The 13,846-nt window shown below is 43.9% G+C and overlaps 1 protein-coding gene across 1 annotated transcript in view; it reads right to left on the reverse strand.

Moving 5' to 3' along the window:
- Positions 1–2,704: 2,704 nt before the first annotated feature.
- Positions 2,705–13,846, reverse strand: part of SETH2 (UDP-Glycosyltransferase superfamily protein) — a 62,839-nt gene continuing 51,697 nt past the window's right edge. Inside the window, exon 8 of the mRNA XM_087383772.1 lies at positions 2,705–3,357. Coding sequence (XP_087239898.1) covers positions 3,289–3,357 — 69 coding nt within the window. The 3' untranslated portion in view covers positions 2,705–3,288. The remainder of the gene's footprint in view (positions 3,358–13,846) is intronic.

Raw genomic sequence — 13,846 nt, forward strand, 5'->3', positions numbered from 1 at the left:
ATAGGAAACTGAATGTAGCAACTATTACTGATCCATTCCCTTTACCTCTTTGTGATACCATGTTGGATGCTGTAGTAGCAAGCCATGAGTTTTATAGCTTCTTGGATGGATTTAGTGGTTATAATCAGAAAAGGATGGCTCAGGAAGACAAGGACAAAACTACATTTGTTACTGAATGGGGAGTATATGCAAGCAATGTAATGACTTTTGGCTTAAAGAACACTCTACCAACTTTTCAGAAGTGGATACAAGAGGTGTTTGTAAACTACCTTACTTCCTTCATGAGAGTATTCTTGGATGATTTTACAGTTTTTGGTGAGAGATCATATGATTTAGATCATCTCAGATTATGTTTTGAGAAATGTCGAGTGGCTCGACTAAGCTTAAATCCAAGCAAATGTGCTTTTGCTGTGGAAAGAGTTGTGTTATTGGAGCATATTATATTCGAAGATGGAATGTCTATTGATCCAAGAAAGGTATCTGTCATATAGAAAGCTTTGTTTCCTAAGAATATAAAAGCATTGTCTAGGTTTATTGGCTAGATCAAATGGCATAGCAGATTTCTGAGGTATCTCTCACATGTGCATGCCACTCACTAAATTGACAAGAGAGGGAGTAAAATATGTATGGGGATTGGAGCAACAGTAAGCATTTGATGTTTTAAAGAAGATGTTGGTAGTAGCTCTTATCCTACAACCTCCAAATTGGGATTACCCTTTCATGTGTTTATAGATGCTTCAGATGTGGTAGTTGGAGCAATCTTGATGCAAAATAAGCACAAAAAGTGGTTCCGTCAAGCTGCGTACTATGCCAGCAGAGTGTTGACAAAGGCTGAAAGGAACTATGTAGTCACATTGAAAGAGAAGCTTTAGGAATGGTATATGCTTTACATCAGTTCATACATTACCTACTTGGCAATAAAGTTATATTCCATGTTGATCACTAGGCTTTGATCTATTTGGTGAGTAAACCACAAAAAACTGAAAGACTTGCAAGATGGATGTTGTTGTTGCAAGAATTTGACTATCAAGTAATTCATACACTACGAAGACAGCACGCAATTGCTGATTACTTGAGTAGGCTCATCTCAGGAGAAGATTCTATTGGAATTCCAAATCAACTATCAGAGGCAACCATGTTTGTCATCAAGATGGAGGATCCAAAAGATTGGTATGATTGGATGTTATTTTTTCTACTGATGGACTGATTCCTCATTCTTGACAAGAGATTAGAAAAAGAAAATGGTGTTACAAAGCAAACCTTACTTGGTTATTGTTGGTGTTCTTTATTATAAGAGAGGCATTGATCAAGTGATTAGAAGATGTGTGCCCGTTCATGAGCAGCAGACAGTGTTGACAGAGGCACATGCTAGAAGTGTTGGAGGACATTTCTCAAGGGAGGTCACAGGCAGAAAGATTATGCAAGCTGGTCTTTGGTGGCCAATAGCATTTAAAGATGCTCATCAGTATACAAAGGAGTGTTTAGCCTGTCAAAGAGATGGTAAACCTTCACCAAAAGAGAGGATGTCTCATCAACCTATTCTTCCACTTGAACCTTTTCAAAAATGGGGTTTGGATTTTATTGGTCCGATAAAGCCAACTGCCAGGTACACAAATAATAAGTACATACTTGTTGCCTACTGATTATTGTACTAAGTGGGTTGAAGCAGTTGCTTTAAAAGATAATATGTGAAGAAGTGTTGCAAATTTTTTGTATCACAATATCATGATAAGATTTGATACTCATTTTATCAATAAGTTCATTGCAAAACTATCCAAGACTCATATGATGTTGTATAAGAAATCTACAACATACTATCCACAGGGTAATGGACAGGCTAAAAGTTCCAATAAAATTATTATGAAGATTTTTAGAAGGATAGTTGAGGATAATCCTAAGGACTGGAATCAAAAGTTGGATTCAGTTCTTTGGGCTTTTAGAATAGTTTTCAAGGTTACCATTGGTATGACTCCTTTCAGATTGGTGTATGGCATAGAGGCAACTGTCCCAATGGAGTTTATTGTGGGGAGCTTGAGAATTGCTATAGAACATAAATCATCTCTTGAAGAATCCATAAATTTTAGAATTCAGCAATTGTTGAAGTTGGATGAGGATCGGATTATCATTTCAGGTATTTCTGAAGTAACTCAGATAAGAAGACAAGCTTGGATTAATAGGAATATAAAATTCAAACTATTTAAAAAAGGTGATTTGGTGTTCATGTACAATTCCAAACTTAAACCTCATCTAGGAAAATTGAAATTGAGATATGATGGACCTTATAGAATTGTGGAAGTGAGTGGAAATTTGTTATGACCTGTCATTACAAACTGGAGAAGCATGCTTTGTCAATTCGCAGATTTGTTATTTCGACAGTGGTGCTTCTAAACGTATTACCTCCTAATTCAGTCCTTGAGTGATGCTCTACAAGGAGGCATTGTCACTTGTGCATATACTGCATCTTATCCCATGCAAGGAATTGGGCAGGTTGAAGTCACTTCTATGTCAAAGGATGTAGTGTCTCCATTGGAAGTGTTATATCTTCCATGTGTAAAAACGAATCTGATTTCTATCTCAGCCATCTCCACAAATGGCTTTTGGTTAATTTTTACGGTTATCATTGTGTAGTGTATGACAATCGGCATGACAATTGTATAGTACTTACTAGCACACTTTGCATATGATCGTACCACCTTGATGTATATGACAAACAAATGTTACAGAAGCAAATACAGCTTGCCCACGAAGGAACGGCTAGTCCCACAACTTCTTCCCACGAAGGAAAAGCATATATAATTTCTTTCCCCACGAGAGATTAGGATGTCTTAATTATGGCAGTTTGGTGAAAATGCATTCTAAGGACATGGTACTAGACCTCCCACCCATGCATGCACTTACAAATCATGTTTGTGAGGGCTTCATGTTGGACAAAATGCATTGGTTCTCCTTTCCAAAAGATGGGGTGGTGGGTGCATCCAGGAAGTTGCATCTCTTGCGTAGTGATGTATGTGGGGTGGGCCGATGCAAACAACATCACTTATAATTGCCATATGATGGTTAAACCATACCAGAACTGTTCATATCACGAAAAGCAGATTAAACGTTGAGAAAAACTATTTCGAGAGAGAGCAAAAAAAAGGAAAATGGACCTCAAATCAAGAATTTTTTCAGGCAGGCATATTGTCTGCTAAATAATCTGTGTACTGCCTCGTCAAAAGCACTGCTTCATTAATGGGCAGCTGCCTGGACTGCCATATTTTCATTTAGAGCATAGGCACCTTATGAGATCTACAACAAATGCTGTTTCGCTGCTTGGCGATGAACCACATCTGGAGCCACTTCCACCTCCTTTGCTGGCTGAAGTAAGCCAAAACAATGCACACGTTAAGCTGATTCAAACATTACAAGAACAAAAAATTGAACAAAACTAAAGTGCCTGCATATGTTAAAGAAATCAGACATGATGATTGTGCCAGTCTTAAATTATCTTAGCCGTTTAAGAAAAGCTTAAACCAATAAGAAAAAAGGAATCAATGATTAAGATGCAGTACATGGAAGGATTGTCTCTGCAAGAATTCAGAAATGAAGAGGGGCCAAACATGACAGTGAGAATATCACATCAGCAATAGTCAGCACCAAAGAGAGAGCATGTTTCAGTCTTTGGGACCATCAAACACCGTAAGGTGATTACACATTTACGTCTTCCAAATATCCTTCATGTTTCAATGGCATCTCCCTCCCTCGCTCCCTTGAGTGTCACCTAGGTTTGTGCAAGAAAGTTGTGGGTAACCCTCCACCTTCTCTAGGGCTTATGCAACTCCAATCTCTCTCTCTCTCTCTCTCTCTATACGAGTTTTAACATGCCAAGGCAAGACAAGAGGTTCTCATGAAGAGGGCAAGACTGAAAGGGAAAGAGGGCATCAAGAGGGTGATGGATGCAAGGGAAAAGAGTAAACGGGCAATGTAAAGGGACAGCAGAGTCATTCAAGAACGGCGACCCCCACCCCATCCCAAATAGGGCTATATACCCTAGGGGACCACTAGTGCTTTGTCCTTTGCTTTTTAGAACAGGAACGGGACCTTATAGTCCTCTCCAGGTAATTTAGCAAAGCTAAGCCTTTTCGAGGGAAAGATCTTGTAGTGTACATCGAAACACATCGGAGCCCATAGAGGGGACTGCCCAATGTACATGGGTACACATGGCTGTCCCACATACCAATCGGAGACCACTGCCAACGGAGTGCATGGATAGGGAGTGGCAGCTCTCCTCCGTTCACACCTCCAAACACACATCATGGTCATACGCACAAATAAGCATGCCCGCTACATGTGCATCAGATTGGTGAGACCCCATCCGTAGATGTATACATTGCAGCATGCTACTTCCAACCACAGACATCTGACTACGCTAGGATTGCCGGAGATACACACAGCACACAATATGGGAGATATTTACTAAGACGTATATACTACTCATGAGATGCTCATCTACAATGTGTTACAGAGATGGCCGGGATAGAGAGATACACATGTTGCCACACGGGGGCGGTCACAACCTAGTGGACTACCTCATGGGATCCCTGGAGTATTGTCGTCAATCATGTTAATATTTGCAGTTGATGCTTTCTTCTTTTCTGGACAATTATTTGCATAATGTCCGTCTTTGTCTTATTTTCTTTAATGGTCAATATATGCTTGTGATGTGCATCCGCCCATGTTTTTCCTGTTGTTATGATTGTGTTTTTGATTTCTTGGAAGGGCACATAAAGGAGATAGTTTTCATGGTAGAGTCGTGTAGGGTCCTTATGTTGGTTGAAGTGCACAAACCAAATAATTTGTTTCTGGTTTGCCTTGACCTGTCTCCTTTTCACTGTTTTGTATTTGCTTGCATGTTCAGCAAGGCAAATGTCATTCAACGACTGCTACTTTTGGATGATGTCCTTCACGTCACAAATTTCTACCTCACCCCTCATGCCAAGAGCAAACCATTTCCCATCTATCTTTCGATCTAAAACTTCCCTAACACATCCAAGATTCACAGAAAACCAGACCATCCACATACTACCAGTATGATTTTAGACCACTCTCTAGACCACATATTCCTGCTATACCCAAACCTGAAACACGCGATTGAGTAGTTATGGGAGTTCATATATGTTCAAAGATCACTCTTTGGGTTAGGGGACTATTCTCACCACGTTGTTAGCACATAGATGAACAACCTGACGTGTATGCCAAAGCTGTTTTCTCACTAATTCTATCCATATCACACTCTTTTCCTTGCACAATAAAAAGCACAGGAAAGCCACTCAACAGGTCCATAGCTCAAAATAGTTGGCACTTAGGCAATGCTGGCACTCTGAGACCCAACAAGGACACCCAGACGAAGAACAAACTGGAAAGGAGTATCGATGTCTGGTGCGATGAAAGAAATTATAGTTTTTGCCTGTTATAACAAGAGCTCTTAAGTGTCTTGTAAGCAGTAATTCCAAATAATTTTAAATGAAGCTTCTGGAAAGGTCGTCACCATGTCCTATCAAGCACCCTCAGTTATGCACACACACTGTACGACGTCTCTAACCAACCCATACCTGACTCCTCCCTCGTCCTACCGCATCCATGCTCTTCACCATGGCACATCTAAAAGAGGAGATTAAGAAGCATCAGAATGGGAAAGTTTAGGATAAGGAGGCCCTCAAAGCATGACTCTTATGTCAAAATGCAGCAGAATAAATTAACACATATAGAGCAGATCTGTGAATAGAGAGAGACAGCAAATTGCAAGAGAATGGAGGAAAAACTTTGCATATATTGCTGAGAAAACCTCCAATGAATGATCACAACCCCTTGGCTGAACTGAGCCTCTGGTGGATTGGAAACTGAGAATACTCCAAACTGACGTAAGAGACTACGCTTCAGTTTGGTCACAACTCCAGGGCTGGACCTGGCAAACACAACTGTCCAAGATCTGCTGGAGACTGCACAAAAGACTGCCGCAAGAACTGCTAAAAACCAGGGTCAAATAACCCTATATATAGGGGGCCCCCCACCTGCTGATCTGGCCGACCAGGTCTGCTGACCTGGCTGGCTGAGCCGACAGGGTCTGGTCGGGTTAACCTGACCTGGTCAGGTCAGCTGACCCAATCCTGGTCAGGGTCCCGAACCACAGCCCCTAGCCAGCCATTTGGCCAAGTTCTCTGAAGATACACATCAATGAACATGTTAAGAACGAAGGCATGCGAGCGACGAGACATGCAAGTTTTAGAGAGATCGATCCACACTGGATCACATCTTTACTCTTAGAGCCATCATAGAGGAGGCCCGTCAAAGGAAACAAAGAGTATATTTCTGTTTCGGAAGGCTCATCACCGGAAATCAGGGAGTATTTTGTTTCTTCATGGACTTTTGGACTATCCTTAGAGCCATCATAGAGGAGGCCTCTCACAGGAAATAGAGAGTGTATTACTGCTTTATAGACTTCAAGAAGGCCTTCGACTCAATGTTGGATATTGCATGCAACTAGAAGTCTCCACATAAAATGACAATAGCTTCACATAAAATGACAAACAAGAAGCCAAAGACAAGCTACAAAAGACTTGGTATTGCAAGATAATGCTACTCACTCCTACCGGGTTTGTTGTAGCTTACAAGGCAATATGTTAAGCCACAAAGGCTTATTAAAAAGGCTCTGCTATGGGCAACAAACACCCCGAATCTCTGCCACACAGGCTAACTCACACACACACAGACGACGACCTAAGAGCTGGAGAGAACCACCGCCTTCTCATGCTCGCCAGCAACAACGTACAAATCAGAGTCCACCAAGAGTCGCCTCCAGCCTGCTGAATCGCCACTGCCAAGAGGCATCACAACCGACTCTCATGGGAGAGGCAAGAACTCACGAGCCGACCGAGGAAGAGAGCTTCTCAAGGTGACGAAAGCTCACCTCAAAAGAACTACGTAGAACAGTGCATGCAAGACTGCCACATGACTTGTCCATTTCGACCCCTCCATCAACCTTAGAGTTGATTAGCTCATAAGGACGACCTTATAATCACAAACTTCCTACAAGCCCTCCCTCGGCCAAAATGGGGAGAAGCATAAAACCATAATACTAAATCTACTAATGCTCACAAAGGGCAATCACAATAGAATCATACGCTCACAACAAGAGTGTCTCAGAGATAACGTTCATAAAGAACTAGTAGCTCACAAAGAGCTAAAAATGTAGGGCTGTTCACAAAGAGCATGATACCCGACTGCTCACGAAGAGCTAAAAATGTAGGACTATTCACAAAGAACATGATACCCGACTGCTCACGAAGAGCATGCATTCATCAGAAGGCCCAATGTTGATCTTTGAGAAGATTATCTTCCTCCTTGCTATCGACTGCCAGTGCTTTGTCTTTACTTTTCTCCACCTTTAGAATGTACTCTTGAATCATAGATAGATGAACAAGTACATTTCTTCTCACTTAGCAGCATCCCCACACAGTCTAGGAACTCCAGATCATCATCAAGGCGACAATATCCAAACTATTTCACCAAACTGTTCCGTAGGTAAGCTTCTAAGCAAAATAGCCTTCTTATATTCATCCTCGACGTGCGCTCCTACATCACTCAGCTGCCTCAGAAGAGCTTGCATGCGGTTTTAAAACACTCCAAGTGTCTCTGACTCGTTCATTTGGAGGTCGAACAAATCCTATTTCAAATTGAACTTTGAGTGCTTCATGCGTACACCGAAGAGGGTCTCTAGCATCTTCCAATTCTCAGCAGTGGTGGCCTTCACATCGAGATGATGGAAATATTCGGGACCTAGAGCACGACCCAAATATCCCAAGGCCTTCTCATCCTTGGCTCCCCATGCAGGAATCTTCTCAGCATCATGAGAATGCTCTTTGGGTTTCTTTTTTGATCCAGAGACCACTCCCCAAAGTCCTTTTTGCATATATAACAAGCGTGTTGCTAACTTGCCATGAAGGAAAGTTCTGACCATTGAAGGTCACCAGTATCGCTCCACGACTCTCCTTCTTTGACGTATCCGTTGTTAGAACATTCTAGGATTGAGGATTAGAATAGTGCTAAAAAATATGTTTTCCAAGGTTTTGGCAAGGCACAAAATCCCCAAACAAAACAAAACCCACCCACCCCCCCCCTCACACACACACACAACAAAAAAATTAAACCACACCACACAAAAAAACTCCTCGTACGGACAGCTGTACGTACGGACGTATGGATGGCGTACGAAAAAACCATCCGTACACGTACGAATGGAACTATGTGATAGACGGAAAGCACCTGACCAAATTATGCCTCTTCCCGTGCCTCAGGCACCGTGAGAAAGTAATACAATGGACTTCATTTTTTATTTGCCAAGATCAAAGTCAGGGAATGATAAGATTTGGACTATCATTGACAGATTCAGCAAGCAAGCTCATTTCATTAACCATAAAGGCAGATCATATGGCTAAGCTTTTCATGGCACAAATCTTTAAGCACCATAGTATGCCTAAGTCCATTGTCAGTGAACGAGATCCTAGAATGACTAGTCTATTCTGGAGAGCTTTATTTGATAATATGGGGACGAATCTGAATTTTTATTCTTCCTTTCATCCCCAGATAGATGGTCAAAGTGAGGTTGGGAGTGCTGCAGTCACTTGGAGTAGCAAGAAACAGCCTACGGTTGCCTTGTCGAGCACAGAGGCTGAGTACAGGGTGCAGCAATGGCTGCATGTGAGGTAGCTTGGTTGCATAAACTACTTTATGATATGCATCAGTTTACAGATGGTCTTGTTGTCATTATTGTGACAACATGAGCAGTATACACTTGGCAAATAACCCAGTCTATCATGCTAGAACAAAGCACATTGAGGTGCATTATCACTATGTGTGGGAGAAGGTTCTAGTAGGTTTTTTTTCAGCTAAAATATCAAGAGATGATCTCGATTTACGACCTCGACTGCTCCTACATCTTCTCACAACTGGAACACTCGACTTTCTATTGACGGCTCCCTTAGACATGTATGAACCACAACGCCTTTTTTGAATTCTTGTAGACTCTCAGAAAACGGCCTGCTCTGATTCCATATGTTGGATATTGCATGCAACTAGAAGTCTCCACATAAAATGACAATAGCTTCACATAAAATGACAAACAAGAAGCCAAAGACAAGCTACAAAAGACTTGGTATTGCAAGATAATGCTACTCACCCCTACTGGGTTTGTTGTAGCTTATAAGGCAATATGTTAAATCACAAAGGCTTATTAAAAAGACTCTAGACTATGGGCGACAAACACCCCGAATCTCTGCCACACAAACATTCTCTACAAAAGACTAACTCACACACACAGAGACGACGACCTAAAAGCTGGAGAGAACCACCGCCTTCTCATGCTCGCCGGCAACAATGTACCAATCAGAGTCCACCAAGACTCAATACCATGGCTCGCCTTATTGCACAACTCCAAGCCTTGGACATTGCAGACAATGTTCTATCAGCAATCGTGGCTCTGTATGAGAGGGTTAAAGACACTCCACACCATACGGGTTATCCGGAGAGTGAGCAATACCATTGGGATTAAGCACGGGTACCAACTAGGATATCCTCTAAGAATACCACCACAGACGTGCCCAAATAAGTCACAAAATATATCACTCATCATTTGCTAAAAGGTGGCTGAAGGTAAGACTAGGAATTCATAATGCCCATATCACATATCCCACCATCTTTCTTATCAACCGATAATACTTTCATTTGTTCTTACAACCTCTATCTCTGTCTTTATCGGAGAATTAGAAGATTCGTGGGTGGCCGCAATTGTATGATCATAAATCTTTGCAAAATGCATTGCATCTTCTAATGTTGAGCACCATCTTAATCGTCCCATTAAAGCTCTCGTATGAACATATTACGAATCATAATTAGATCCGTACTTGATACTTTAGCACTCAAATCGCTAAACTAAGGGATGTAATGATCCAAACCTTGTGAGTTCATCTGCAATCTTGCCTTTTTTCCTTTTCTTTTTCCAGATGCTTGAAATAAACCACCATATAAATAAACAAAACCAATAGGTGCTCGCCATGGGAAATAAAAGAAAAATATGAAACCGGTTGTCGCCGCGATAGAACCAGCCTGTTCCCTGAGAACCCGGTACACTGGCTAGGGAATCTCCAGAACAGGGACCAAGGTGGCGTACTATACAAACAGCAAATACCTCTCGCGGTGAGGATATAGGAAATGCTTGCAGGCCATGCCTTGCAGAAACGCACCCGTCTTTTGGCGATCGCTCTAGAACCCAGAGTCCCACACTCCCAAATGAACGGAAGGGTGTAAATGATCTCCTACCAAATGGCAACAAGAATGGCCACCGGAGTGGCCGCCAGTCACCAAGTGCAACGGGAAACCCAAATATTCCAAGCAGTGATGCTGGAAACAATCTCCCACACGCTATCCTCCGCCAAAGGTACAGGGCGAACGCGGTTGGGGGGAACGGCTTCATGTGCCTAGATCTTGGCTACATGATGGCCCTAAATCCGGAAGGCTGGAGCGGTGGGATCTATCGAGAAAGCATGCCCCCCTCTGTGAGACACGCGCAAGTGAAGTCTCTCTACATCCGATGGGTGCTACCCTCAAAGCTAATGACCAGATTCTCTGTGTTGCTAGGCATCCCCAGAGACAATGGGGTATCAACTTGATCACTCCGTCTGTACAGCAATGGCACCTGCAATCCACCCGCATATGTTCCAATTAAGGGCCGATGGACAAGCCTCCATGAGCTACCATCCAGAAGAGATTGCACCCTCAGAGATGCTCTAGTCCTAGAAAACTGTCCAAACCAAAGATGTGGGGCCCAAGTGGTGCTCAATCCCTCCCAGCACGAGTCCACGATCGCTGCATCTATCTCTGCCGACCTGGTGCCTGCCCCCCTCAAGTGAGAGAGTGCCTGCTCCTTGTCGTCGTCGTCTAGAGGGCCAGCCAATATGTGTCTGGTGTCCGAGCATGCATCCCTCCGAGTCACGTACCTCTAGATACCACATGAGCAACTGGTGATCAAACTCCTCGTGGGCAGGTAGGGCTGGCCTGAATAAAGAACGCCCTTTCTGGTGAGGGGAGCCTCTGAGAATATCCATCTGTGCGACAGCTACCACTTACCACATGTACGGGGTGTGTTCGTGAGAAGCCCTCGCTGCAGCAAGAGCTTATAGGGCTCAAAGCCTGGACTGAGATCACGTACCACTAGCTTGCCCAACAGAGCCCAATCTACATCTCTAGGTCGTGATGCCAAGGCTCCCTTGGGATTGTAGCATAATCACGGCTCGTGTGTTCCGAGTGCCATCTGATCTTGGCCAAGTTACACACCAAGCGCTTGAGCTGTCCCATGCAACCCCTGTGAAAGCACCAACATGAGGCTATGTGTAACCGGCCTTTGACTGACAAAGGGCAGTATATCCTACTCTACTTTCTCACAACACCAAAATACAACCACCATGTTCCATTGCCATTGCCCAAAAACAATACATAGAGCATACAATTCCACAGCATAGCATCACTGAATCACAAAAACAAAGGAGGCTAGAATGCCCCTACTCAATAAGCATACACAGTGACACCTGTTGGCCCCAACACTTGGCGCCCCTTGCGGTATTTATTTATTCACTGGTTAGTTCGATTACAAGGGATTCCCTTCCTAAACTCACCTGCCGCAGGTGCAACCTAGTACAATGCCAACCAGTGGCTGTGCAAGTGACCAACTCCCAGTGCTATCCTCTTGGTTCCCTCCAGTAGCCAAGCATATCACAAGCGGAATAACCCAAGCAATGCATCCACACAAATCAAGGCCATCACCGAGTCCAAGGCTTTGCCACTGCTTCCCCAGGAAGAGAGTATCACAACCAATGCCCCAATCCTCTTCCGGGCCAATGGCAGGGCATCCAACCTTCCAAAACCCAGCAAGAGTAGCAAATGCACACAACAGAAGAAGAAGAAGAAGATAAGAGTTCGACCAGCAGATGGAGCCGGTTTCAGCTCGAAACAACCCCAAAAGATGGTAGACCAGCAGCTAGCAAACTCTGGTAGGAGGGGGCTGTCCTTGACTGCCTTCTAGCACCAGAAAAAGTCACAAGAGAAGTCGTCCAGCAATCAGCAATCAAACCGCCTTGAAATCGTCCACCAAACTCAGGATTTCAGCCCATAGACACCTCAGAATTCAGTGCGCACAGCACTAGGTAGGAGCCAGGAGAGAGGCATCCATGAATATGGCCTTAGACAATGATTCTGTCACAAAGAATGTCGAGAAAAGCAGAAAAAAAGGCCCAGAATGGAGACGCCCAGGCCCAGAGAGTATGCCAGCAGCAGGAAACACCAACAGGAGAATATCTATCGCAGAGAAATCTGCAAAAACGTCTTCTGCCAGCAAAGGGAGAGCTGCAAAAATCCGCCCCCCTCCCCAAAAGACACCCCTTGTAGGGACGAAGACCCAAAACAGCAGGGAAAAAAGGGCAGGGCTCCATGACCTTCCAGGTGCTTCCAGATGGGACACACATGCACCACAAGTCAAGCATAGAGCCGAAGCAGGAAATCGCCGAAGTGGATACAACTGGGACTGATACCTCTTTCATTTTTACATCGATGACTTAGGTTTTACCCCTATAAGTCAAAGTGAGCTTCTTATCATGCGTATCAATGATAGCATGAACACGGTACATCCAAGGCATCCCTAGCAAAACATCACACTCAGGTAAAGGCCTGGGGTGACAGGGGTACTGAGCTCTGAATTAGCCATATTGGCCTCACAAAGAGAGCCAATCTCCTCTAGTCGAAGACCCAGCTGAGCTGCAAGTTCAGGAGTTATAAAATTTGCTTTGGCCCCTGAGTCAAAGAAGTACAAACAATGCTGATCCCGTAGCTTGCCCCATGCTCTCCACATCTCTGTCTTCTTCTCATCATGATCACCCCAATGATATCAGGAATGTGGCCAGCACTTGGCTTGGGTTAGCTTGAATAACATTCCCCACAGCAAGATTTGGTGGCACAGGTGGTACTGCTTGATTGTGAGACACCATGGGACTGCCTCCCTGCATTCCAGGCTGTATCCCCACATTAGCATACATAGGATTTAAGGCTGGCTGTGTGGTCATGGCCTGGAATATAGATCCTCCACCAAAGTGAGTTGGCTGAATCACATGCTGTGGTCGGGCTTGCTGCACTTGTGGCAAATTTTGAGCATTGTTGCCATGCTCATTCCTATTTGGTCCTTGCCCTGGTGGAACTGCAAGTGGCTGTACCATAGGTGTCTGTGGCTATGGTAGTGGCTGTCCCACATGCATTTGTGGATCTTGTATGGGCTGTGCCACCGCCCTCGGCAATAGAGCTGGATTATGTACCATCTCAGAAGATACAATTCCACAGCATAGCATCACTGAATGACAAAAACATTGGAGGCTAGAATGCCCCTACTCAATAAGCATACAAAGTGACCCCCGTTGGCCCCACCACCTAGCGCCCCTTGCGGTATTTATTTATTCACTAGTTAGTTCAATTACAAGGGATTCCCTTCCTAAACTCACCCACAGGTGCAGCCCAGTACAATGCCAACCAGTGGTTGTGCAAGTGACCAACTCCCAGTGCTATCCTCTTGGTTTCCTGTAGTAGCCAAGCATATCACAAGCGGAATAACCCAACATCATACCAAGCAATGCATCCACACAAATCAAGGCCATCACTACCTCCAAGGCTTGCCACTGCTTCCCCAGGAAGAGAGTATCACCTGGAAGAACCCTCGTCCAAGCAAACGAACATAGGTGAGGTGCCCTGCGAGGTCTCCAGGTAAAGCCAAAAG

This window comes from Dipteris shenzhenensis, chromosome 1, assembly GCF_047967505.1.
Source record: "Dipteris shenzhenensis isolate YYH24624 ecotype China chromosome 1, Dip_SZ_1.0, whole genome shotgun sequence".
NCBI lineage: Eukaryota > Viridiplantae > Streptophyta > Polypodiopsida > Gleicheniales > Dipteridaceae > Dipteris > Dipteris shenzhenensis.